This window comes from Podarcis pityusensis, assembly GCF_964106645.2.
Source record: "Podarcis pityusensis genome assembly, chromosome: 4".
Classification (NCBI taxonomy): domain Eukaryota; kingdom Metazoa; phylum Chordata; class Lepidosauria; order Squamata; family Lacertidae; genus Podarcis; species Podarcis pityusensis.
In genome coordinates this window covers 43,212,255-43,239,510 of record NC_138027.1, presented here as the reverse complement: position 1 = coordinate 43,239,510, position 27,256 = coordinate 43,212,255, and the positions used below count along the sequence as shown (strand labels likewise).

Sequence of the window (27,256 nt, the reverse complement as noted above, 5' to 3'; positions counted from 1 at the left end):
TAAGGTGGTCTCTTCTCCAGAGAGTAGCTAGAAGTGGGGAGGCAGAAAAAGGTCTCCCTTTCCTTCCACTCTGCAGTTTTAATCTGAAATCTTAGGCACAGTACTGCGCCAGAGCTCAGAAACTGCTCGCTGTAATGAAATTCCCTGTCACAAAATGTGCCTAGAACAATGGGAGTTTCAAACACTGATTATGGACATCACATTGTCCTCAAGCCCAGTTTACATTAATAGCTGGATATTTTAATGATAAAAACTTCAGCCTGACAAAACCTAGCTAAGGCAGTAGACAATTCAACTTTTGTGGTTAAAGAAGGCAGCATTACAATCAGCAGGCTGTGAATAGGAAGCATTAAGCAACATTAACTATCATCAGAGTTGATGCTGAGTTGTAGTTGACTTTGTATGCTAAGCTTATCACCACATTCCTAACCACATGAAGATGCAATAGATGCAACAAATACAACAAGACCATGGTCTTTACAGAGAACTCTCACTTCCAACATTGCTGATTCCATTGACAATTTTGAGTTAAGTACACCATATAAAAGCATGTGTTTTTGTTTCCTTATTAGCATTCAGCAGAGTAGGGTGGCAGGAGTTTAAAAACAAGGCATTTTTTGCACTCAAAATAGCTAACAGCAGTGGAGGGAAGCTGGGCTCATTGACAAAGTTGCGTACTGAATGCAGATGCTTTTGTTCTTAAAAAGTTTTTCATTAGAGTGAAAGTAATCCTTTGAAGCAAGAAGTCCAGCTTGCCCTGAAGAAACAACATTGCTGTGGTTCCAGCAAATTGCCATTAATACAGTATTTTGCTTGTTCCCTTTCCACCAAGTAGTAAACTACACTTTTATCCTTTCCATCATTTATTTAATTGTTACATTCTCTCCTTGAATTAGTGGGAAACTGTTCGCTCATAGCAAAAAGGTTTTTTAAAAAATTCATCAGAACTTTGACTATTACCAGAACCACATTAATGTGGTTCAAAGGTGGGGAATCTGTCTCCGTAGATGTTGCTGAATGCAAACTCCCATCAGTCCCAGTCAGCATGGCAAACTATCAAGAATTATGGGAGTTGGAGTCCAGCAACATCTGGAGGGTCACATTTCCCATCCTTGGCCAACAGTGTTGAAGTTGACTTTGGAATCCCCAGGACAAATTGTTGCTGGCTATAATGCAAGTCACTATCTTAGCATAACATACTTTACTGGGGTTTTAGGACACTAAAATGTATGCCTCTTCAAGTTGCTTGGTGGAAAGGTGGAATATAAATGAGCAGTATCCCAGGCTACTGAGTCATATACCTGACTCTGAAGTATGCTACTATGTTTTCTTCTTCTTCTTCTTCTTCTTCTTCTTCTTCTTCTTCTTCCTCTTCCTCTTCCTCTTCCTCTTCTTCTTCTTCGGTGATTCTATTGTTTCATTGGGTATTGTAGGCTTTTAATTTAATTTATGTCTGTCTATATAGCTATTTTCCTGCCAACTTAGCAGTTCAAAAGCATATCAAAGTACAAATAGATAAATAGGTACCACTCTGGCGGGAAGGTAAACAGCGTTTCCGTGCAGTGCTCTGGTTCACCAGAAGCAGCTTAGTCATGCTGGCCACATGACCTGGAAGCTGTACGCTGGCTCCCTTGGCCAATAAAGCGAGATGAGCACCGCAACCCCGGAGTCAGCCACAACTAGACCTAATGGTCAGGGGTCCCTTTACCTTTACCTTTACCTAGCTATCTAGCTACATCTAAATACTGTTACAGATCTGGGGTAACAGGGATTGGAGGTACAAGGGCACCCATAACTGCTAGTGAAGTATGAAAATCAATACGGGGTAGAATTTAGCTGATTTGGGGAGTATGAAGGGAAGATGCAAGGCTAGTGAAAGTATAATGAAACTACAGAATTTGATATTTGAAACTATAGCCTTGTGAGCTGTCATGGTACCAAAAATATCATAAACTTTCAGCAAAGTTATACAGAACAATAACTCCAATCTTTGTTTTAAATACTTTTATATAAGAATGAAGTGATACTTGCAGAAGAATATTGATTTCAAACAATGCCATCTAATTTATTCATCTAAGCATTTTACATCTAATTTACACTTCCTGCATTCTTACATCCCACTCTTCGAAATTATTTGACATTAGCTCTCACTGTGTTAGTTTCCCAGTAATTGCTATAAAGCTATATTATCAGTGAGATTATATATTGGGGCAAACTAAAATGTAGTTTAAGATGTACAAAACTTTTAAAACTACTCTTAAACTACTTTAATTATCTAATTATTTATTACTGTTGATCCAATAAAATACTTGAGAAGTTCCATTGTCCCTTTTTTCAAGGCTAACAGCGGGACTGACACTTGGAAATAATTGCAAGTACAGTGGTGCCCCGCAAGACGAATGCCTCGCAAGACAAAAAACTCGCTAGACGAAAGGGTTTTGCGTTTTTTGAGTCATTCCGCAAGACAAATTTCCCTATGGGCTTGCTTCGCAAGACGAAACGTCTTGCGAGTTCTTGCGAGTTTGTTTCCTTTTTCTTAAAGCCGCTAAGCCATTAATAGCAGCTAAGCCGCTAAGCCGTTAATAGCCGCTAAGCCGCTAATAGCCGCTAAGCCGCTAATAGCCGCTAAGCCGCTAAGCCGCTAATAGCCATGCTTCGCAAGACGGAAAAAACGCAAGACAAAGAGACTCGCGGAACGGATTAATTTCGTCTTGCGAGGCACCACTGTAACTTATCTATTTATTAATAGCATATTGACTACTAGATTCCTAGGGTTTAACCCCACCTCCCACCAGAAGTAATCTAATGACAATTATAAGCAGTTCACTGTCCAGCAAAGTTATCAACATGGACTAAAATGGTAATATCTTACAACAGGTGTGGGGAACATTTGGTCCTTCAAATGATGATGAACTACAGTATCCATCATCCCTGGCTATTGACAATGCTTCCTGTGGGTAATCTGGATTGCCAAAGGTTTCCCATACCTACCCTACAGCAAGAGGCCAGAGGGCCTCATTACTTTGTACACAACCCATCTGGGGGCTGCATTCCAGTGGTGGCTATGGCCAGAGGGAAACATGGGTAGAGCAACTGGTGTAACTCAGCTTTGTGCAGGTTACATTTCAGCCAAACAAAAGTCAGAGGGCTCTATAGACACATGTACAGGCGTCCCCCACTTATGCGCAATTGACCCATATGTGGTCACATATATGCATGGCACCAGGAAATAAATAAATAAACTGATTTGAATCAGGAAATGGTGGGAGAGAGCTGGAGAGTCCTCATGGCTTGCAAGGAGACCCTCCCTGGAGCCCAAAGAGGACATCAGTGAGGGCAGAGGAAGCCCTGAAGAGGCGCAACAGACTTTGTTTAGGCTGCTCAGCCTCCCCGTCTAACAGCTGATGAACACACTAGCACAGCAGTAGCAGTGCTTTCTTAAATGGATCGCAGTTTCTGCCCAAACTGGGAGACTCTATCCCTGGAGAATTTATTTACATACCCTCTCTGTTGATGCTTGGGTAGTATACAGAGGTTGTGCTTTTTCAAAGGATCTTTGAAGGAATGCTCCACTTTTATTGATTTATGTTACCTAATAATGAGCTCTTGCTTTTTTTGCTTTTCTTTTGGTGTGGTGCTTTCTCCTTCTTCTTTTACTATGTGCTGGGATTGTTAATTTATGAGAGTCCTTTTCTTGTTCAAATGGCACAACTAAAAAAAATAAATACAAGTGATGATAGAATAGCATGGCTGATTATAATGTAGAAGTCTTAAAGGAAAATAGGTCTGGCATTCTTTAGCATCACAATGCTACTGGACACCGTTTTGTGTATTTCAATGCCGTCTGAGACACATAGAAGTACAGAGCTCAGAATTCCATTGCAAAGCATGTATTATTGACAAGTTATCCACATTACGTACCAGCTGAACTTGTGTGAGGCTGAGTAAAAGAAGATATTCCAATGTCTTTGTTCTACTCAAATTACCTTTCTCTTAATAAACAGCTATTGTGAAGATTTATAATTATTTAATTAACCTACTTCACTCTCTTTGAAATGCGATAACTATTACTTCATGAGGCAGATCAGACTTGGCCAGGACAGGAAACAAGATTGAGAAAGCACTACTTATGGTGACAAGCAGCCATGTATACAATACACTGACTTATGTTTCTTACATATAACTACAAAAGGGCATGTAGGCTTGCTATCATTGTTTTTTTTTTCTTCCCTTATCACGGTTGGGGGGAGGGACAGGCCAGAAACACAGTCTCTGAACACAATCTGAATTGTACCATAAATAAAAGGATTTCAGAAAGAAAAGGCTGGCTAATGATCAAAAGAGTCACTGTCAGCTTTCTCATGGCTGGCTGGAAGCCTTCTGCATTAAAGCTTTGTGAGATCTGAATGCAAACCCTAACACTTGCTTTTCAAGATTAGAGGTTATGTATTACAAACCAGCAAGCACTGAACAAAATTACTGTAGATTAAGATTCCATACATTCTTGCATTTTACATGGCAAATAAGTAATTATTATTAGGATTGTGCCTTGCAACTAGTGTTTGGGTAGAGGAATGTTTGGGAAGGGGAGGAGAACACCATCTAGGCTGACCTATCCTGGTTTCCCGATTACTTAATTTACAGTTCATTCAAAATAGCACTATTAATTGGTGAAATGAATTTAATGAGAATTTAGTGTGTTTGTTTCTATCAGCATCAAGTATCTTAGGCATAGGATAAGCAAAAACTTGTTGCTTGTTTATTTCACAAGGATGGCAGTTGTTATTTTAATGCTGCTGCTTAAAAGCAGCTTTCTTTGTTACAGATATAGCAGGAAGGATTTCTGTCACCTTCTAAATAAATTTAAAGTATGGTTTTATTAAAAGCAAGAGAAAGTGTTTCTTCCACTTCTTGGCATAGGAGGAAGAAGAGAAATTATATCCACAAAAGGTATTGCCATGATGATTAATAATATGCTAATGTAATAAACAATATACATATGACAAATAAATGTGAAAAAGATATAAACCACCACTGTGGGAGAATTAATGTGCAGAGGGTTCAGGCCAGGATCATGCCCAAGGCCCTGCTCCTATTTATTATTTAAAGCTTTTCTATCCAGAGGCAATTGTGCAGCAACTCGGGGGGGGGGGGGGGATTAGACATGATGGTTGGAAACATCCCCTTTTGGCAGGTACGTAGGAAGGGGGGCGGTAGAGGTGGTCCGCCCCGGGTGTCATCCATGAGGGGGTGACAAAAACGCACACTGCGGTGGGCTTGCTCCACCAACCCCGTGTGCAGCAGATCACTTCATGGTCTCTCCCCCCCCCCCGGGTGCATGGCATGGCCGCTGCTCTGGGCGCCCACGCAACTAACTCCACCACTGCCTTTTGGGGCAAGGTACTAGACAGAGTTGTGGAGATACTCAGTTTCTTCCAGAAATCCTGCAGCTGTATCTAGATCCATTTTAATCTGATTTTGGACCCAGGTTTGGAACTGAAGCTGTCTTGGTCACCCTGATGGATGACCTCTATTGAGCCATCACTGGAAAGATAGCTTCCATGAGATGTGATTCTCCCCACACAAACAGGTAATTAGCTGGTCCTGTACACTGATTGTCAGAGAACCTTTCTTTAAACACTAAACACACCAAAATAAGAGCCAGAACTGTCATAGCTGGCAACCAACCTTGTGAGAACACTGCTGGATGGATGTAGACTGGTTGGCGTCCTACTGCTAGTCAGCATGTCACAGTGTTTGTATTTGTGTATTTGTGTTTGTTTGTTTGTATGTATACCCATATTAATGTTCTGTGTTTGCATGTAGCCTATTTATGTTCACATTTTGCAGGTGTAAAGCTGTGCCCAATGGAAGGGTTCACAGTCCTATTATTAATATGTGAAGGACTGCTCTACTCCTACAGACACTCAGTAGGTATGGACTGTATGATCTGCATTGCCCTGACTCTGTGACCCACATGCAAATTTATATTTGAGTCATAGAATTGTAGAATTGGAAGAGACCCTGAGCGTATAGCTAGTCTAATCCCCTGAAATGCAGGAATCTCAACTAAAGCACCCATGACAGATAGCCATTCGACCTCTGCTTTAAAACCTCCAAGGAAGGAAAGTCCACCACCTTCTGAGGGAGTCTGTTCCACTTTTGAACAGCTCTTACCATCAGAAAGTTATTCCTAATGTTTAGTCAGAATCTCCTTTTTTGATACTTGATGCCATTGGTTTTGGTCCTAGCCTCTGGAGCAGGAAAAAACAAGTTGCTTCATCTTCAATGTGACTTTTCTTTAGATATTTGAAGATGGCTATCATACCTCCTTTCAGTTTCCTCTTATCCAGCCAACACATACCCAACTCCCTCAACTGTTCCTCATGCGGTTTGGTTTCCAGGCCCTTCATCATCTTAGTCACCCTCCTCTGCACATGTTTCAGTGTGTCAATTTCTTGTCCTTCTTAAATTGTGGTGCCCAGAACTGGGCAAAGTATTTCTAGTGTGGTCTGACCAAGGCAGAATAGAATCAAATTAGCTTTTCTTTTGCTGCAGCATCACACCATTGACACATGTTAATATTCTGATCTATTAAGACCACTAGATCCTTTTCACATCTACTACTGCAAAGCCATGTGCCTCCCATCTTCTATTTGTGCAGGCGGTGATTTCTGTCTAAGTGCAGAATATTGCATTTACTGCTATTGAAACATATTAGCAATGTTCGGTGAGGCTAAACCAGTGTAGCTGCACTGATGCATTTGTGGTGCCCTGAGTTGTTTTCCCAACAATATAACCTGTGTGCTTTGCTGCATGTGTGAAATACCATTACTATTTACACCATTTTACCATGCAACAGCCCTGTACCCTAATCCTATGCATGTTTACCTACAGAGGTCCCACTGATTTTACTCCAGGCTCACTTATAGGTAAAGATGCCTAGGATTGCTGCCATAGTAACTGATTCTGTCTACCTACCAGAGAGTTGTTGGTCTCCATTAACCTTAAACTTGAGGAAGTGCACCTTACTCCTTCTCAGCTCTTATGCCAAACTTTTCATTCAAAGCTACTTTTCCTGATTCTATTTACATTCCAGAGCTGTGGCAGGTGAACGCATTGGTCACTGGGCCAAGGATAAATGACAGTTTTCTTCCTGTAGTCAAGTTAAAATTTATTTTTAATGGATCACTGGGATGAGTGCATGTTTACCAAGCAGCAAAGAAAAGTCAAGGGGACATGATATGGATGTCACTCACATGGGAAGCAAGGAATGACCAGAGAGAGAGAGAGAGAGAGAGAGAGAGAGAGAGAGAGAGAAATTTACTGTATTCTTGGTCCCAGATACATAAAAGAAAGAGATTCACCTACTCTCAATACCATGATGCCAAATGCATCACACCAAGTGATGTGCACCTTCACAACTTTAAATAGCCATGGCACCCTGCTCCATTTCCCTTGGACCATGGACCACGTGGCTAACACTGTTCTCCCTTACCCTGGATCTGACACATAAATGCTTCTGAGGGTGTTATTCTTATTCAGGGTGAATCTTCCATTGTTACCAATAGATGCTTCATTTCCAGGATGAACAGCAAGCTTGAGGATGCAATATTTATCAGAAACATGAGGGTTCAAGTGGGAGGAAGCAGCTGGTTTCTCTTCCCCCCATGCCGTGGTTTTGGAGAACCACCACCACCTTGGCACACACACAGTGACTATTAACAGTTAGAAAAACATTCACTTACTTAGCATCAAGTGTAGTTTGGCCCTTAGCGCAAGATGGCAAAGATTAAGAAGATCCTGAGAAGGTTTGGAAGACTGAAGTAAAAATGAAGTTTATAATAATAATAATAATAATAATAATAATAATAATAATGCATTCATCCCCTCCTTCCTATTTCTTGTTCTTATTCCCTATCCTTATCAATTTCTGATCTTTTATCCCATTCCTTATCTTCCTAGTTATCTGTTTTTAAAAGAAATCTAGATTTTTTGGGGGGCAAGGGGGATTCTGCAGAAGCCAAATAGTAACACAATTTAATCATTAGACATCTCTTTACCACACAATAGTGGTGTTACTTCATTTTGTGAAGCCCATGGATTTTACATGGATTTTACTGTATGACAGGTTCACAGCCTATTGATTAAGCACTTTATAAGATACACTTTAATGCATGACTTTAATTGTTTGTGCGCATGCATGTGAGAAAGCAGGGGGAGAGTAAGGTTTCATCAAAACAAAAGTCTTTGGTGCCCTTAATGCATGAACTAAAGAAAATCAAAAGTCATGGCCAATGTAGAATGGTTCAGACAAAGACAAGGCCAATAACAATGGTTTACCTGTATTGTACACACAGGAGGAGTCTTGTATTATCAGGTGATTATTTGAAGGCAAACACTTGTCAATGTCCAAGATACATACACTGGCATCAATAATTAACAGAAGATGTGACCTATCCAATGTACCTCACACCTACTACTTAGTGCTGATTGCTACACTATTTCAGTAAGGTAGAAAAGAAGTCTGCCACATATCAGGACTTAGACCATAAAAAATCAAGCTACAATATAGCTACAATATGCTGAGATTATTGAACAGAGAATATTAAAAATAAGCCTGCCAGGGAATGTATGGGCATTTTGAAAAGAATCATCTGTGAGGATCCACAACTACCTTTAGCAAGAAGATGACTTTCAAGAATTACTGGCCTGAGGCTTTCTAAAATGAAATTATGCTAGTGAGACAAAGAATGAAGTCTATTTAAAAAGCTACATTAATCCAACTCCAGAAATGGTTGTAGAACTTAAATCAACAAAGCATGCCATTCAGAAGGCAACTAGATCATGAGCAAGCCAAACTGCATCTTACACAGAATCCAATAGGATAAAACAAAAAAAATAAAGTGGTTCATGTTGTGAGCAGAATGATACAGTGAGTTGTATATTTTTGAGACTCTCAGAAAGCAGTCAGTGAACTGCTAGATTTGCATGCAATAAATGTGTTCAGTATGGAGCATCCTGACAGGAGAGTGATGCACCAAAGACTGCTTTGCAAACGGCAAAGCACCTGGAAAGGAAGCTATTCAAGCTGAACAGTAGGTGTGGAAAAGTCACCATGTTATTAAACATCTTTGACCTCTGTCCATATTGCTACATAGAAAAAGTAGAACAGGATATACTAGGTGCCATTACTAAAATAAGAACAAATAAATATATGGAGGATTCTAATGTTATAGAATGGAATTCTCTTGTCAGCAGCATAAGCAGAGTATTATTTACAGAGAAATCCCCCTTACTTTGGGCTTGCGGGGAGAGCATTGGAATAAGAGGTGTTAAGCTTGAAGCTTGAAAACCCCTGCTATAATTTATTGTGTTCATATGTCTTGAGATATGTTACTACTTTGGGCTGATTCTCATGTTAGTCTGTACTCAAATATCATTGGCATCCATTTATCTCAAGACAATGAAGGAGTGCACCTTTGGGTGAGATCAAGCTGTTGGAGGTTACAGTGCCTGCTGGGTCTGTAGAAACTGATACAGGAAGACATGTTTTGTGGCAGCTGGGGCAGACGAAGGCATCCAGTTGTGCTGCTGGTGCACTACGGCATTCCTTCACTCTGTGCTCCTCCCGGTGGTCATTGCTACTCTTGTCACAGCTTTGGATGCACCTGACTGTCTCCAGGCAATGTTTCTGGCAGAGCATGTCCTTGAGAATTTTGCCATCTTCCATTCTGTGGGCATGACGAAGCCAGCATAGACATCACTGAGGCAGGAGACAGGAGAGAGATGTTGGCTTGGGTGAGAACATCTCTGTTTGAGACTCTGTTCTGCCATGTGGTGTTCAAAATCTTCCTGACACTGTGCATCCAGACATGCACCCACAGTGACAATGAAAATGTCCTTATAGGTGGATATCTCTTGTGCAGATTGTGTTGCTTGTGTTTCTACTGTCAAACTATTCTGTATGCACTTCAGATACATCATGTTAATTTGCACTCTGCCATTCCATTATGGACAGCCATAGCTATCTGATATACTGGGATTCCAATATCATTGATGTTCATCTCTGAGCATTAAAATGGCAGGAAAGTGCAGTAGCAGACAATAGGATCCCCACACTACTGTATCAATAACGTTTTCAGTGTCCCAAGAAATCTCACAGCAACTATGACCATGAGGAAGAATAATGTTGAGAAGAAGGTATAAGCTTCAAAACAATTATTTTGTGTGTGGGAACATTCCCTAAATGTCAGTATAACATGTGCAATTGGCTTCATATATCCACTTGGAACAGACAACACATCCCATGGTTGTTGCTTTTTTGTGTTTGTTGGTGAATGTTTATTTTATTGGTGAAGTAGGCACCTATTTTTACATTTGGATTGCTATTTTTAGTTTACTGTCAGTTGTCTTGAACACCAAGATACAAATTTAATAAATTTATGCAGTATTTAGAGATTCTTCTGATTAAGCAGAATGAAGAAAGAAAATGGATACAAAAGGATTTCTATGAAATCAGCAGTGCCCAGAGCCCAGTGATACTGGAAGAAGATAGTGAAGTCCACTGTAGCTGGAGCCAGATTCAATAATAGGCAACAGCAAAGCATGACACGTGGAGCCTAGTTTTGTCCCTGGCCTGCTGAGTTATACAAGAGCAAACGTGAGACGAAGGAGGAGCTGAAATCCAGGGCCCCCTCCTGAGCTGCGTGTAAATCAGAAGGGAGGCAGGTGGGAGCAGACAGAGGCCAACCTGAAGTTGGGGGGGGGGGGCGCGTTCTCCATTTGTCCCAGTGGACCAGCCTCCACCTCTTTAAATCCTTCACGCCAGTGTAAATCCAAATTATGACTCTACGATGATGTTCTGGAGGAGTAGCAAGAGCATCGCAGAAATGTAACTTTAAATTGACAGCAAGTCCACGCCTTCATACCTACATGGGCGTGAGAAGCGGGATGGGGGATACAGGCGAAGTTAGCACGCGAGGAAAGGATCAGCAGCGCGACGTGAGAAGGAGAGGATCGGCGGAGCGCAGGTGCTGTGCTTTCTTCCCGGGTCCGTCCCTGCGCAGTTCATGTCCGCTCCTGGCATTTCTGCTGCTCTCCCTGGTTCTTCCACACGTGCCTCTTACTTGTTTGGCAATCTGTCATCCACTGCCCCGCCCCGCACCTCCCCAGAGCTGATTGGATCCCGTCTGCCGATCAGCAGTGCCTGTAGTCTTCTGCCCGTCCCTCTCTTTAGCTACGCACATAGCGAATTATCCTTGTAAGAATCGGCTGCTGCTGCCGCTGCTGGCTGCCTGAGTTGTGACCCATTTTCCCAAGCGCTCTCTCGCACGCACGCTCTCGCCGCCGCCGCCGCCGCCGCTGCTTTCAAGCGGGCGCCGTCTTCAGCCCGCCGGGTGCTCGCAAGCCGAGAGAAGCGGCCACTTTCAGAACTACCTTTGGACAGCGACTTCCCTCTTTCCACCTCCCCGCACCTTTTTATTCTTTTCCCCAAACCGCTCATTGGCTAGCAAGGAAACACCCCACTTGCATTCCTCATAGGCTCAGGCAAATGCCAGTCCAAAGTTGAGACAAAGAGGGCGGGCACTGCAAAGCAATAAGTCCCCTTCACACGCGGACAACCCCCTCCCCCCCGCCGTCCCCAGAACTCACTCATCAGTTTTCCTCTTGCATCGGTGCTGCCCGCTGACAGGTTAGGAGCGCAGGATAGACCCTCTCCCATTGGACAGCCGCAGCTGCCTGTCAGGCTCTGGCTGCGAAAGGGGGAGGACACTAAAGAGAGCGTGGCTGTGCAAAAAAATAAAAAAATGTGCCGGGGGGTAGGTCCAAAGTCCAGCGAGGGGGCGTGGCCCGGCAAGTTAGAGGCGTGGCTATTCAGAGAGAGGGAAACGTGCCGGGGAAGGGGGCGGAGTCCAGTAGGAGAAAGGAGGGGTCATTGTGGCGAGGGGAGGGAGGAGGAGGAGGTGCGCGCGCTGAGATTGCCCTTGTGTCTAGAGCTGGGAAAGCGGCTGGTGTAGCGGAGCAGTCTCCCTGCGAGCTGAGGTGAGAGGCAGCGTGCGAAGCAGCAGGAAGGCGAGCGCCGCAGCTGCCCGCCCGTCTCTCCTCAGCACCCGGACCGGCCGGAGAAGGGGCGGCCGAAGAAGGGAGCTTTTGCCGGTGTTTCCAGAAAGGGGCAGCCGGCTCCTGGCGAGGAAGGAGCGAGGGAGGAAGTGTGCAGCCGCGTGCCCCCCACCGAGGGAAGGACGGGCTTGGGGGGCGAACTGAGGAGGAGGGCGAAGCCAGCCGCCGCTTCTGCCGCCGCCGCCGCCGCCGCCGCTCGCCCCCATTGCACCCCCGCGCGACCCTGGTCCTCCTCTTCACCCCGCTGGATAGGCTGAGGGAGACACTGCGGCGGCGGAGGCGGCGGCGGAGGCGGCTCCTGCTGGGGGGAGGACGAGCCCGGCGAGAGGAGGAGGAGGAGGAGGAAGAGGAGAAGAAGAAGAAGAGGAAGAAGAGAGCGGGAACAGCGGTCGCAGCAGCAGCAGCTGCTGCGGGATTCTCTGCCTCGCGCCCAACCAGCCCGAGGGAAACCCCCAGGATGCGGCTGAAACCGAGCGTCGTCTTGCGCTTATACAGCCTCTGCGGGATCCTCATACAAGGTACCACCCCCGCCCGTGCCCACTTCGCCGCCGCCGCCGCCGCCTCTCGGCCCCCCGCTCGCGCCCAACTTCTGGCTGCGACGTGCGTGCCAAGGCTGAGGTGGGGTCGTCGTGGGGCCGGAGGGGCACCCTGTGCTCTTTCCTCGCCGCCTTGGAAAGACTCCTCGCTCGACCTCATTCCCTCCTCCTGTCGCCTCCTCTCTCTCTCCCCCCCTCCACTCCCTGGAGACTTGCCCCCAGCCTGCCCCTCATTTGTCTTCTCATCTCTCGGCTCCCTCCCCCCCCCTTGCCCGCCCGCAAGCTCCTTTCCCTCCCGTCTGGGTTCTCTAATCCTGGGCTTCCTTCCCCCTTTATCTCTTCCCTTCGCTTCCTCCTGGCTTCCCATCCCTCCTCTCCCGTGCGCCCCCCTCCCCCGCCGTCTTTCGTCTATCCATCACCCTTCGGCGCTCTCTCTCTCTCCTCCTCCTCCTCTTCCACCAGCACCTCCTAGCCTCCAGCCCCGCCACTTGTACAGAGCCTGCCATCCTTAAAGTGCTGCACAAACATTAATCCTTTCCTGCCCGCTCCTGAAAGTCCTTCCCTCCCGTCCCCTGAGAGTCTTGCAGCAGCAGCACCCCCCCACCTCGGTTTCAACTCCTCGTACCCTTTCCCTCCAGCCACTCTTTTTCACCCCATCGCCTGTGTCTATAAAAGTGAGAAGGGCGATGCAGCGAGAGGAACAACGTGGGCACTGCAACACCATCCCGTGGGGGGGGGGGGAAGGAAGAGAGAGTAAAATGCTTGAAAGCTGAGCGCTGGTAAAGAGGAGGCTCGAAGAAGGCTGTACATGCGTGGCTTACTGGAGACTTAAAGATGTGCAGAGCTAGGTCTCCTAAACCTTTATTCTCTATCTCTCTCCCCCCCCCCCCCGCACCCCACCTCAGCATAACCTCCAATATGGAATGCATCCTCACAGTCCCCTTTGAGGCTGGATTATATCTGTCCCCTTGTTCCTTATGTCTGCACCAATGGCTCTAATCCTATGCCTCACAAGTGAAATGTAACAATTGTAGTCGCGCGGAGGGGGGGAAATGTACAAGCTACTGTCGTTATGCAAATGGATGGTTGTGGAAATATGTGGATGTAAAGTAGGTGGTGGTTTATTTCCAGCTCCCATCACCATCTCCCTCACCACCCACCACCTTGAAAATCAAATTAAATCAGCAATGTGTGTTAGGGAGCCAGCCTAGAGATTCCGTTGTTCCTGATGCTGTTAAGAGAATGTGGTCATGGTGCTGGAATGTGCAATGAGGGTAATGGATGTGCGTGCCTGTGTGTGTGTGAGTGAGTGAGTGTGTATGTGTGCCTTTATGGCTGCAGTGTTTGAGTATTGGAGGGGGGGGAGAGATGATATTGCTACCCCCTTCCCTTTCCCACGGGCAGGGGAGGATGGGGTAGCTAAATACCCAAATGTGTCAGGACGAAGGACTCCAGAGTCTTAAGAATCATCTAGACAGCTTTTGGAGGCTGTAAATGAGGTCAGCAAGCACCAGCAACTTCCCCATGTTTTTCTCAGGATGGTTGGCTTCCCCACCCCATCAGGATGGCCGGGGGCAAAGAATTGTCTCAATCGTTCTGTGTATAGGGAATTCAGAAAGAGCCAAGTATGACCTTGTGGCATTACCCCCACCGTCTTCTTCAGTAGCAGTGTTATAAAGTTTATTGTATTTCATGCCTCTGTGCACTTGCAGTAGCATGAGATGAGGTCTCAGAGCAGGCAGGGGAAGCTTTTTCTTCCTACCCACCCCACCTCCGAAAGGAGAGGTAACCTTTTAAGTGAGTCTGTGACTGTTGTATTTTGAAGCCTGCAACCCCTGCTTCATCTTCTGAGCAAGCAGGATTTTTAAAAAGCAGTGCTGAAAGGAGGTGGAATGATTTCATTTGGTGGCTGCAATGATTTTATACGGTTGGCTATTTGCTTTCCTTACCGATCTGTGTGAGCTGCTGGGACTGGCATAGTACAAGGAGCTGCTGTGGTGCTACTGTGTGGGATTATTTATTGGGGAATCTGGCAGGTGGCACATGTAGAGGGTTGCCTCTCTTACTGTTAAATTTCCATGTGAATTGTTGATTCTCTTTGCTGCAAAACGGGGAAGCTCCCTTTATTGATTTTTCTTATCAGTATGATTATGGTTGCTACTGTTGAAGGAAAACTTGATATTTTTAGGACGCTGTCCACTGCATTCAGTGCATCATGTGTTTAATAATAAACAGCCAGTGTAAAATCTTATTTTTCTGCCTAGATTTGTCCATTTTTTAAAATAACAGAGCAGTTCAGTGGTTGTGCCAGGAAAAAGATTGCACCACTGCAGGCAGCATCAGGTAACAGAAAAATGCCATGCATTTTTGGTTGTGTGCATGAAGGTAACCAAGCTGGGCCTTTTCATATAGGATAGAGAATGGCATATTTCTTGTTACATCACCTACATGGTACTTTCCCTATATGTATTTTAAAAATGTGGGGTGTTCTCATTTTTGGGTAAACCTTCCCTTTTTTATTTTCAGCAACAGCTGGCAAGAAGAACAGCAGCTCAAACATTCAGTCTTACAAACTGTAGCTGAGAAGGCTGCTTTTAAAAACACTTTGCCTGGCCTTCCTCTTTATGCAACTGAATATTTCTGCATATGTAAGGGACTGAGTAGTGTGCCCTGTTTTGAGCCCTCCTTTGTAGGATTGAAGTCAAACAATGATGGCACAGGAAATAAATGCACATTGATAAGGACAGTATAGTACATCCAGTAGGTACATTTTTAGACACTTTCTATTATGCTGATAACTCCATAGTCTGCTTCCCCCACAACTAGTTTGACATTAACATCAGGTTTGGCAAATGTACTGTGGACGCTATTATTCTTGTATAGGAAATATAGCTAATTCTGCCAGATTAATTTGCTTTCTAAACTTTCCATTTTATCAGTTGAAAGTTCCATTGGCCTTTCCTTCGTGCGTTTTGCCACCCCACTATAGTAGCTGTTCTGGAGGATGTGTTTTCTATATAAAGAGTGAAACAACTCAAATCTACCCCAAATCTAATTTTGCTAGTATATGCCTACTAAAACTGTTCACCCCCCCCCCCACCTGAAATCCAAATCTTTGGAAATGTAAATCTGTATTATTATTATTATTATTATTATACTTTTAGAAATGTGTAGTGTACTGGTGTAATCTTGATTTTGATTTGGGGCTGCAAAATCAAGGTGGTCAGTGTGGAAATCTGGCTTTATTAGAACCACCTCTCTTAACCATGAGGCCAGCTATGACAATCAGTCAACACTACGAGGAGATAATGGGTGCTCAGCTTCTGGAAAGACTGACAAAGCCTTTTAAGTGACAGGTAGCATTTGTAGAAAGTATAAAATACGTACTTAAATAACTTCATCACATCAGTTAATGATAGTGGTATGGATAAAAAAAATATGACAGTATGGTTTTTGTTGTTGAAGCTGGGGGAAGCATTCTTTCTTTCCTAGATTTTAATATGAATGTGTAGATAGTTTCTTCCCCCATAATTACAGTGAATATTCATGATTATGTGAGTGTAGCCCCACCCACATATCTCAACCTAACCATTCTACAGCCTAAGTTTTATTTTCCCCATGGTGACACTTAAGCTTAACATATATTATTTTGGTTTTATAAATTTGCAAAGCAAAATCATTGGAATTGCTAGATATTTTACCAACTCTATAAAATCAACCCTAAGCTCACTTGCATAAACTAAAACCAGTCTTTAGGTAAGTAGCATATTTCCATAAGCTGTGTATTGCATAATATATACTATGAAATTGCAGCAGTAAATATATTTTACTGTACTTCATGTGTACAGAAGTGCTAGAATTGTAGCTGCTGTAGCCCCCTGCTGTGTGATAATGCAAATGGCATCTAATGCTTTAATGTGCTGTGCTTTTGTGAGAACTGGATAGCACTGTATTAGATGCAGAAGCTGTTACACTCAATACTTCACTGGCACTGAGTAAATATTTCAGAGCAATTCCTACAGTTCCTTGAGAAAATGTGTGATTGAAGTGAAATTTTCACTGAATGATTGTCAGTAGATGACTAGCTAATAATCGTGTTTGAGGTTGATCGTGATATGTCTTTTCAAAACATCTTGCTGATGAGTCTGTAAAATCAGAAACATATTTTTTCTTCTGCTTAAAAATAAGCAGGAACAATGAATTGGCTTTAATGCACTCTGTACACAATATTGTGCCTTAAAATAACTGTGTTGTGGTCTTCACAATATCCTGAAGTAGGCAATATTGAAACTTATTTGATCTGTTTCTAGTACTTTTCTATGAAGCAAAATTTGCCAAATATATGGTAGCATATTTTAATGTGATGTTAGAGCTAAACACCCCCCTCCCTGCATGAATTCCATTTTGTTTCTTTCTAAATAGAAGGTGTAAAATAACATCAGTTGTCATTTAGCATTAATTGTATATGTTACATTTGTTGGTTTTTATATTCCATAAACAAACAAACAAAATCCTTTTTTTGTATTCTATATATGGAAAAGGTACAGTTTTTCCTGTTAACCAATGCATTTAATATCAATGAAAAATAAAAGTATTTGAAATTTAAAGCAGCAACTCTGGATTTGTAAATTTTTTGAAAAAATGGGAGGAACATCTTATACAGTATTGCATGTTTACTTGAAAGTTAGCTCAGATGTCAAGGGGTACTTCCAAGTAAGAGGATATATTTAAGGTAGTGTACAGACATACAAGAGAACAATTATTAACTTGAAGAATATTTATTAGAATAAAATATATGTACAGAGAACAATCATTACAGCACTACCAGTGACGTAAATTAGCAAGAGTACACTCTCATGTCATAAGCGAAAACACTTATTTTCTTTTACAGATTTGTTAGAACTAATATAACTAGCCATTAAATATGTCTCTTTTGGGTATTTTACTTCAGTTGTTGTTTCTTTTCATAGTGTTTGCAGTTTATATTTTTGAACTCCTGCTTTGCTTACCCTTTTTTCAACCCTGACCTTTCAGGTGAAATTTTATTGGCCAAAGTAAGTTCCATTCAGTTTACTAAAGCTGCATCTATCCTTGTTGAAATGTGACTCTTATCATTGTTGCATCTACACATAACCATTACCAGCTCTGGGTTTGGGGTTACTTTTCATCTCTCAAATGCAAAACATCCCAGCAATAATCTCACTCCTTTTGAAAATTTTAGCAAGTAATTTAGAAAAAAGAAAAAGCATTTCTTATCACGTTGATTTGAATAGTATAATGATAACTTGGAATTTTGCTGCACAACTAATGTTGTTGAAGTTTTTGCAGAATAAAAAGTTCCAAAATATGTTGTCCTTTTGATGGTAAATGCAACAGAATAAGTTCTGAATCACTAACGTTGAACACTGTGAAAATTATACTCTAAATACATTTGTGTTATTAAATCCCGAAGTTGTTTGTCAGAAAAATGTGAGAAATGTGTTTTGCTTGTATGTTAACTTTTGTTCTTATGACCACCTCCTTTTATATTCCATTGCTATAATATGAGGGATGAATTCTTAGGATTAGTTGGCATGCTGGAAGAGATCGGTTATCCTGTTGAGATACCTAGCGTTTTCCTCATTTGCAATGATAACTTCCTTTTGAAAAGGGAGCATTAAGAACAACATAGTTCATGGCTTTGAAAATGTATCCCCCAAGGACTTCTGGGCTACTGGTTACAATGCTGAATTCTAAAGGTTATGGCTACACTATGGTCATACCTTGGGCACTATGCTTATTCTATATTTTCATTTGCAAGTTGAAAATTTGGTCTCAGCTAATGTCAGAATCTAGGCTGTCTGTTGCTTTCCTCCCTGAAGGAAGTAAAGTGTGAAAGGAAGTTGTATGTATTGTAGTGTTGTTTTTAATTTTTTCTTTTTTTTCTGTAATTCTGAAACCTTTAATAAATATTTTTTTATTTTTTTTAAAAAAAGGAAGTTGATTCAACTTCTGCCTCTTTGACTATTAGCTCCCTGAAATATCCATAAAGACTTTTAGTAAATGAGATTGTAGCCAGTGAAGGCAACAATTGTAGGTTTATTGTTAGGTTTTTATAATATTGCATACCTTTGAGGACATGCAGATGCTGTCTTTGCCATGATAAGAGCTGAGTTGCTGGTTATCATTTTGGCTGGGGCAGAAGTGTCAATTTTTGGTTGGTTTCCATGGGGTGAGCTGAAGGAGAGGACCATGTCTCTATTATATAGAGCACTGAGGTGTTCCTATATTAAACTATCAAGTGCATTACCCCCAAAATAACTCCTTCTTGTACATATATAGTCTCTGTACTGTATTATTCTTGTTCATGAATGACACACACTGAGTTCTGCTTATTCGTCCACATTCGAAGTGTCACCTCTTTGGTACCCTCTCTCTATGAGCAGCACTTGGACTTGAGACAGAACAGAGCAGTGCATTTAGATAGGGTAAAATGAAGGTACTATTTGTGTTTGGTGCCTTCATCTTCCTTGGAAAACATTGTTGAGCCAAATGATATTTCAGGGATTCTCTGGTCACTACAGAATGGAGATACTGGACAAAAGCATCATTGGCCTTAATCAGGGATCAGGAAACTTTGGCCCTCCAGATGTTGCTGAACTACAGCTCCCATCATCCTAGCCATGTTTGCTGGGGCTGATGAGAGTTGTAGTACAGCAACACCTGGAGACTAAAGATTCCCCACCCCTGGCCTAAATTAATAGGAGCTGTGAATCAACAGTAAGGGGATAAGTATATTTTACAGTACATGCTACTTTCTTTTTATATGTATGCATCTGAATGGAAAAGGTTTATGCAGATATATACAAAAAGCTTCCTGAACTGATTTCTTTTTCTGACTTCAGAGAACCTAGCCAACGTTCAGAGGCACTTTTGAGCTGTAAGACCAAGGCTGCTCTTCAACCCCTTAGATTATCTGGGAACTTCATGGAAGTTTCACAGGAGAGCTTGCACTTCACCTTGAATAACTGGAAACCACCCTATGGTAGTCCTGCCCTCAGCCATCTATGTAGTCATACAGAAAGTATATCAAATCACCTACAGTGGTACCTCAGGTTACATACGCTTCAGGTTACATACCCTTCAGGTTACAGACTCCGCTAACCCAGAAATATTACCTTGGGTTAAGAACTTTGCTTTAGGTTGAGAACAGAATTTGTGCAGTGGCGGTGCAGCGGAAGCAGGAGGCCCCATTAGCTAGAGTGGTGCTTCAGGTTAAGAACAGTTTCAGGTTACGAACAGACCTCCAGAATGAATTAAGTTCTTAACCCAAGGTACCACTGTACATGTTTCAGTTAGCAGAAACTGCTGAGTACACCTCGTATCATATCGGCCAGAAAATTCCTAGGGGACATTGGGAAGCCATCTGTGTCCATATGCCATTGGATTTTAAGCTGCTCTGAGGGTGAGGAAGGGGCTTTGGGCAGAAAAAAAAATACCCTATAAATCAAAATATCAAATAAATGAGTCTCCTTAAATTCACTTTAGCCTGATTTAATGCATTAAACTGTCCCCATGGTGCTTTAAAACCAATCTTCAGGGGTCTTTTGTAGACTTCTATTTTTAGGACATAGGTGAGAAATAGATTTTTTTGTGTGCACAGATGAAAGAAAACAAAATAAGTTTATTGAGATTTTTTTTGTTAAAAAAACATGACCTTAAACTAAGAAGGTTGTTTTGACTTGCTTCTGAAATAATAGCTGTGAATATTATAAGAGTCTAACACAGCAGTATTAGTTATGATAGCATTGCTACTGTTTTTGGATTACTAATCAACCATAAATGTTAGGATTTAATATTGTAAAAAAGTATTTTAAAATATTACATATGCCAGAAAATTTTGAGGTATTTGATCAAAACTGGGAATCTGACAAGTGTGTTCTGTATCATGGTAGGAAGACCTTTTTGCAACATAACATTTAAATCCCTTTGCTGCTTATTTGCCTCATATTTCTGTGTCTTCTGCATCAAGGGAAAGGAACTGACTTTGAAAATACATGCAGAGGAAATCAAGAAACAAGGAAGTAAAAGGGGTTGAAACTTATTTCAATTGATGTAAACCTTCAGTTTTTTGAAGTGCATGAAACCCAAAGTGAAAGTTCATGAGTATGAAGCTATAGTTCTTGCCAGCATGGATTTAGAAAATTACCTTGAATTATGGTATTATTTTCAATGCTATATTTACTGGAATAGAGCAAGGATATAAATAAAATTGAGACAGATGATACATTTGTCTATAGTTACTAAGGTTGCTATCTTATACATATTTATCTAGTAAATTGTATTGAATTCAGTCGGAATGATTTTTAGTAGACATGGATAGCATTGCACTGTAAAATATTTGTTGGGTAGTGTGATGGGACGATGAGCTGCTTGTGTGTAAAATCCTAGTCCCTCAGAGTTTGGTCAAGTTTGCAAACCTCTGTCTGTAACGGAGCCCCTTAAACATGGCTCCGTCAGTCGCTGGCAGATTCCGACAGTGGTTGCTTTCGGAATCGCTTCCAACATAAAAGCTCCTTAACGGAAACACGTCTTCTGGACTCTCTGCGTGACAGTTTCCGGCGAGGAGTGGGTGTCCCTACAGGAGGTCCTGAAACCTCCCCACTGTTTTCGCTGGAAGTGTCTCTGAGCCATCCCTCCAGCTCCCTTTCCCTCAGCCCAGCTCCTCTCCCCCTACTGGTTCCCTCTTCAGCTGCTGAGTCTCTCCCAACCTGTGTGAGCCCTTTCACTTCCCTTCCTTCCGATGGCAGTTCCCTGACATCCACCTCCCCTCCAGGGCCCCCTTCATCCCCTCTCGCCCCCTCCTCTACGGGCGGTGAGGAGGCAAAACCCCGGAATGAACTTCCTTCATCTTCCGATGTCCCGAACACTTCTCTCCACCTGTTGCGGTTCCTGGTCTCGAAGTACTCCTCCTCCTCAGAGTCCATCTCCCCTTCCCCTTCCGATTCCGAGAATCCTTCCAACTCCTCCTCCTCATCGGTGGTCCCAAAGTATTCCCTCCGGAACCTCTCCACAGGCTGAGGTTTCCTTGGGAACCTTTGATGGAACGTTTCTATCAATACCTCGTCATTGATATCTTCTGCCATTACCCAAGTGTTTTCTGACTCCGGTTCTCCTTCCCACGCTACCAAATACTCCACCTGATCCCCCTTCCATCTGGCGTCGAGGATTTCTGCCACATGGCTGCTGCATTCCCTTTCTTCTATGACCGGTCCCCGAGTGGCCATCCCTTCTCGTCCCCCCTCATACGGTGACAGTAACGACCTGTGAAATACTGGGTGCAGTTTCATGTGGTTGGGTAACCGGAGCCTGAAAGCCACTGGGTTGACCTGTTGAATGACCTCAAAGGGACCCAATCTCCTGGGTCTTAATTTCTTACAACCTCCTTTGAACGGCAACCCTTGGGTTGACAGCCACACCCTATCTCCCACCCTTATGGTTTCACCTTCCCTTCGGTTCTTGTCTGCCTGCCTCTTGTATTCTTCCTTCGCCCTTTCTAAGTTGAGTTGGAGCTGACGATGGATTGCTTCCATTTCTTCTACAAAATGCTCGGCTGCCGGGACACCCCATCTCTCCCCTTCTCCCCCTGGGAAAGCCCTGGGATGACACCCATAATTAGCCAAGAAGGGGCTCATCCCTGTGGACACATTCTCGGCATTGTTGTAGGCAAATTCCGCCAGCGCCAACTTTTCTACCCAGTCATTCTCTCTGTCATTGACATAACACCTCAGGTATTGCTGGAGGACCCCGTTTGCTCTTTCCGCCTGCCCGTTGGTTTCAGGGTGCCGGGCAGTCGAAAAGTTGACCTCCACCTGCAGTAAGCTCATGAGCTTCCTCCAGAACCTGGAAGTAAATTGTTTTCCTCGGTCTGAGACCACCCTCAATGGCACCCCGTGCAACCTAAAAATGTGTTCTACAAATAACTTCGCTGTCTCTTCCGCCGTGACTGCATGCGAGCAGGCTACAAAGTGGCACATCTTTGTTAGTAGGTCTACCACCACCATGATGGCTGTTTTCCCCTTGGACTTCGGCAGATCAGTCATAAAATCTATCGACACTGCCTCCCAAGGTCGTTCTGGGGTTGGTAAGGGTTCTAATAGCCCCGCCGGTGCCCGCCTCTCCCCTTTGGCTCGCTGGCATTGCTCACACCCTCTTACATACTCCCGTACATCTTCCCTCACCTTAGGCCACCAAAATTCCCTGGTGACCAACCACATGGTTTTGTGTTGTCCAAAATGCCCCGCCGTGGGGCTGTCGTGCAACTGCTTGAGTACCCTCCCCCTTAAGTCTCCTTCAGGGATATACAGTGCCCCTTTGTAATACAAAGCTCCATTTCTTTCCTCGAAACCCCCTGGTTCCTCTCCCTCACCCCTAAGACCTCTGAGCTTATTCTGGGCGTATTCATCATTCTCTGTTTCCTCTACCAGTTCTCTTTGTCCCACCAATGCCGCCCCACACACCCAGCGGTCCTCTGGAATGACATGTCTCTCTTCGGGTGCTCCCTCCTCCTCCAAATATTCAGGTTTGCGTGAGAGAGCGTCCGCCCTAATGTTCTCTGGGCCTGGCACGTAACAAATCTCAAAGTTAAATTTGGAGAACTCCTGGGCCCATCTCACTTGCCGTTGGTTGAGCACTCGTGCCGTCCTCCAATACTCTAGGTTCTTGTGGTCAGTGCACACTTGCACCTTATGTTGTGCGCCAATTAGCAGGTGCCTCCATCTCCGGAACGCCTCATGAATGGCTAGTAGTTCTCGGTCATACACCGTGTAGTTCCTCTCGGATTTGTTCAGCTTTCGCGAAAAAAAGGCACACGGTCTCCACTCTGACTCCTCCTTCCCTGGCTGCAGAAGCACCGCCCCAATCGCTCTGTCTGATGCGTCAGTTTCCACTCTCATCGGTTTTTGTAAATCCACATGCAGGAGTTGTTGTTCCGAGGCGAAGGCCCTTTTTAGTTCCTCAAATGCTCGCTCCGCCTCCTCAGTCCAAACGAACTTCTTCTTACTGCTGAGACAGTCCGTAATGGGCGCCGTCAGGTGGGCAAAGTTTCGGATGAACTTACGATAGAAGTTCCCAAATCCTAGGAACCTCTGCACATCCTTCCTTGTTTTGGGTGTTTTCCATTCCAGCACCGCCTGGACCTTGCCGGGATCCATGGCCAATCCCTTGTCTGACAGGCGATACCCCAGGAATTCCACCTCCTTGGTATGAAACTGACACTTCTCCAGTTTCACCCACAGCTGGTTGGCTTGCAGCCTGCTCAACACTTCTCTGACGTCTCTCACATGCTGCTCCTCATTCTCAGAATACACCAACACGTCGTCTAAGAAGGCCACACAATTCTTGTAAAGCAAAGGCCCCAGGACGTGGTTCATAAACGATTGAAAGCACGCGGAGCCTCCTTGTAGGCCGAAGGGCATAACTAAATATTCAAATGCCCCCAAAGGGGTGAACATGGTGGTTTTCCATTCATCCCCCTTCCTTATTCGTATCAGGTTGTACGCCCCCCTTAGGTCCAGTTTAGTAAAAATCTTTCCCTTCCTGACCCTTGTCAAAATGTCGTCAATCCTGGGCATAGGGAAAGCCACTGGTTCTGACACTGCATTTAAGGCCCTGAAGTCACACACAAGCCTCGGCTTGTTCGTGTTTTTTTTATCCACAAAAAACACTGGGCTGCCCCCCACCGCCCTGGACTCTCTGATGAACCCTCTCTTCAGGTTCTTGTCAATGAACTCTCTTAGCTCCTGCATCTCTCTGTCTGACATGGCGTACAGCTTGCCTACAGGGAGCTGTGCCCCAGGGAGTAAATTGATTTGACAGTCAAAGGGTCTATGCGGGGGTAATTGGTCAGCTTCCCTTTCGCTGAAGACGTCGCGGAGATCTGCGTATTGTCGTGGTACCTTCACGTTCTCCGTTACTTCAGTCCCTGCTAGGGTGGCTTGGGCCCCTGCCAAACCCTTTCCCTCTTTGCAGTGTTCTAAGCAATGTGCTGAACCAAAAGAAACCACTCTCTGATGCCAGCCCACCAGCGGATCATGTAACGCTAGCCAGCTCATCCCCAATATAATGGGAGCTCCTCCCAAGGTGGCCACATTAAACGCTATCAGTTCGGTGTGCCTTGCCACCTTCATTATCATTGGGACGGTCTGCAAGCTGACTTCTCCTCCCAACAGCTCCCTGCCATCGATCGTGGTCACCTGCAGGGGGTTGCTTAAAGGGATCGTCTGTATCTGGTGTTCAGCTGCAAACTCTTTGCTCATGAAATTGCAGGAGCTGCCTGAGTCCAACAGCGCCTTTATCTTTAGAGGGTGTCCGTTTGGCAGCTCTAGCGCCACTTCTATCACTAGGGCGGGTTTAGGAGGTTCTGGCGTGGGCACTTTCACTGCTCTTTGGCCTGACTGCTGTGCCCCGACGGTGGCAGCCAGGCGTTGGCTTTTACTTGCTTCGGTATTTCTTCCTCTCTTCCCTCCACAGCTCCTACCATCCCTTGCCATTCCTTCCTCTGGGGGCAGACTCTGGCAAAGTGACCTGGCTGTTGGCAGAGATAGCATTTCCGGGCGCCTTTTCCCTCCTTCTTTCCCCCCTCACTGGGCTTTGAAACTGCGCGCGCGCGCGCTGTTCCGATTTCCATCGGCTCTGCCGGCGGGAAAGTTGGCTCTGGAATGTCTGGAATGCGGAACTCCTTCCAACGTTCCCCCTTCCCTTCCCGCCTCTCCAATGCTCTCGCCTCCTGGCGCGCTCCTATGGTCAGCGCTGATTTGGTCAGCTGGTCCATAGACTCCGCCCTGGGCGCCCGGGAAAGTTCGTCTTTCACAGCCGAAGAAAGCCCTTCTTCAAAAAGCATTTGAATGGGTTCCGCCGATAGATCCCACCCCAATTTATGGATCAACATGGTGAATTCAGTCCAGTACTCACGGACAGATCGGCTCCCCTGTTTGCAAGCCATTAACTGTCTGCGGACCACTCCCTGTTCAATATCGCTGGAAAACATCAGATCCATGGCGCGAAAGAACTTCATCGTGTCCTTTAGGACGTCACTATTCGCTGCCATCAGGGGTCTAACCCAGTCTCTCGCCCCCTTTTCAAGATGCCCAATCACGAAAGCCACTCTTGATTCCTCGTCAGGGAATTCATCAAACTGCAGATTGAGGGCATATTGCATCTCTGTCCGAAAGCCATGATAGTCTTTGGGCTCCCCCCCAAACTTCTGCACCAATCCTGGTACCTTTCTGACGAGCTGGGTGTCTTTCCCCTTTTTGTCTGCATCCTGAGCCCTCCTCTCCTCAAGCCTCGCCGTCTGCAGCGCTAGCTGGACCTCCAACACCCGGTACCTTTCTTCCAGGCTTGGACCCGCTCCAGCTCCTGCTTCTCCGGTTCCGGCTGGGTTGCTCATGATGCCTTCTCCTGCACAAGCTGCTCACGAAGACTGTCGGAATGCTGTGATGGGACGATGAGCTGCTTGTGTGTAAAATCCTAGTCCCTCAGAGTTTGGTCAAGTTTGCAAACCTCTGTCTGTAACGGAGCCCCTTAAACATGGCTCCGTCAGTCGCTGGCAGATTCCGACAGTGGTTGCTTTCGGAATCGCTTCCAACATAAAAGCTCCTTAACGGAAACACGTCTTCTGGACTCTCTGCGTGACAGTTTCCGGCGAGGAGTGGGTGTCCCTACAGGAGGTCCTGAAACCTCCCCACTGTTTTCGCTGGAAGTGTCTCTGAGCCATCCCTCCAGCTCCCTTTCCCTCAGCCCAGCTCCTCTCCCCCTACTGGTTCCCTCTTCAGCTGCTGAGTCTCTCCCAACCTGTGTGAGCCCTTTCACTTCCCTTCCTTCCGATGGCAGTTCCCTGACAGGTAGAATGAATGAATGACATTGAATAATATTATATATATATATATATATATATATATATATAGGAATGAATAATTCTAAGTTAGTATGCCAAAAATAGTATATTCTGTTACTATATGATAGCACCAAGATCTACAAAAAATTCTAAGAGCAGATAATAAGTATTTCCTTAATGTGGCTAGTTTGTATTTAAAACCTTTATATTTAAAAACTTTATATTTTCCCCTATTTTCCCAAATGGAAAACCAAAATATCCTTGAGTACATTAGAGTGCCATAGTTTATATACTGTGCATATTGGGCAATGGAAAAGTTTCTGTAACTTCTAATTCAAACATAAAGGTGGTATATTTGATGTTCCCACTCATTAATAGTTTTAATAATTTTTTTTATTACCCCATCCCATTTTAATATAGTTCTTTCTATCGACAAAGTGCTTTCAGGCCATGATTTATCCCAAGAATATATTGTTTTATAAAACAATATTTTGTGAGCCTGAAGTCTACTTCTTCTTCAGACATTTTTAAGCTCTGGGACACAGAGCTTTGCTGACAGCTCTGAGAATTTTTAAGGACAAATTACCTCGCAGTGTCAGTTGCAGTAGATGCTTAGGGATAAATATCTGAACAAATGGAAAATACCAAACTGACCTACATCTGCTAGATTATCAGTGTGTTAGTGGACCTGTTTCTATTCCTGCCACACAATATGGCAAGA

At 44.2% G+C, this 27,256-nt stretch overlaps 1 protein-coding gene and 1 long non-coding RNA gene across 5 annotated transcripts in view; both read left to right on the top strand.

The window, feature by feature from the left end:
- The first annotated feature begins 11,959 nt into the window (after nucleotides 1-11,959).
- CADM2 (cell adhesion molecule 2) overlaps nucleotides 11,960-27,256 on the top strand; it is a 398,136-nt gene continuing 382,839 nt past the window's right edge. For all 4 annotated transcript variants that reach the window (XM_081001530.1, XM_081001532.1, XM_081001531.1 and 1 more), the window contains exon 1: nucleotides 11,960-12,641. In XM_081001530.1, coding sequence (XP_080857656.1) covers nucleotides 12,581-12,641 — 61 coding nt within the window. In that variant the 5' untranslated portion in view covers nucleotides 11,960-12,580. The remainder of the gene's footprint in view (nucleotides 12,642-27,256) is intronic.
- Nucleotides 13,792-27,256, top strand: part of LOC308474971 — a 126,068-nt gene continuing 112,603 nt past the window's right edge. Inside the window, exon 1 of the long non-coding RNA XR_013985070.1 lies at nucleotides 13,792-13,933. This is a non-coding gene — a long non-coding RNA (uncharacterized lncRNA). The remainder of the gene's footprint in view (nucleotides 13,934-27,256) is intronic.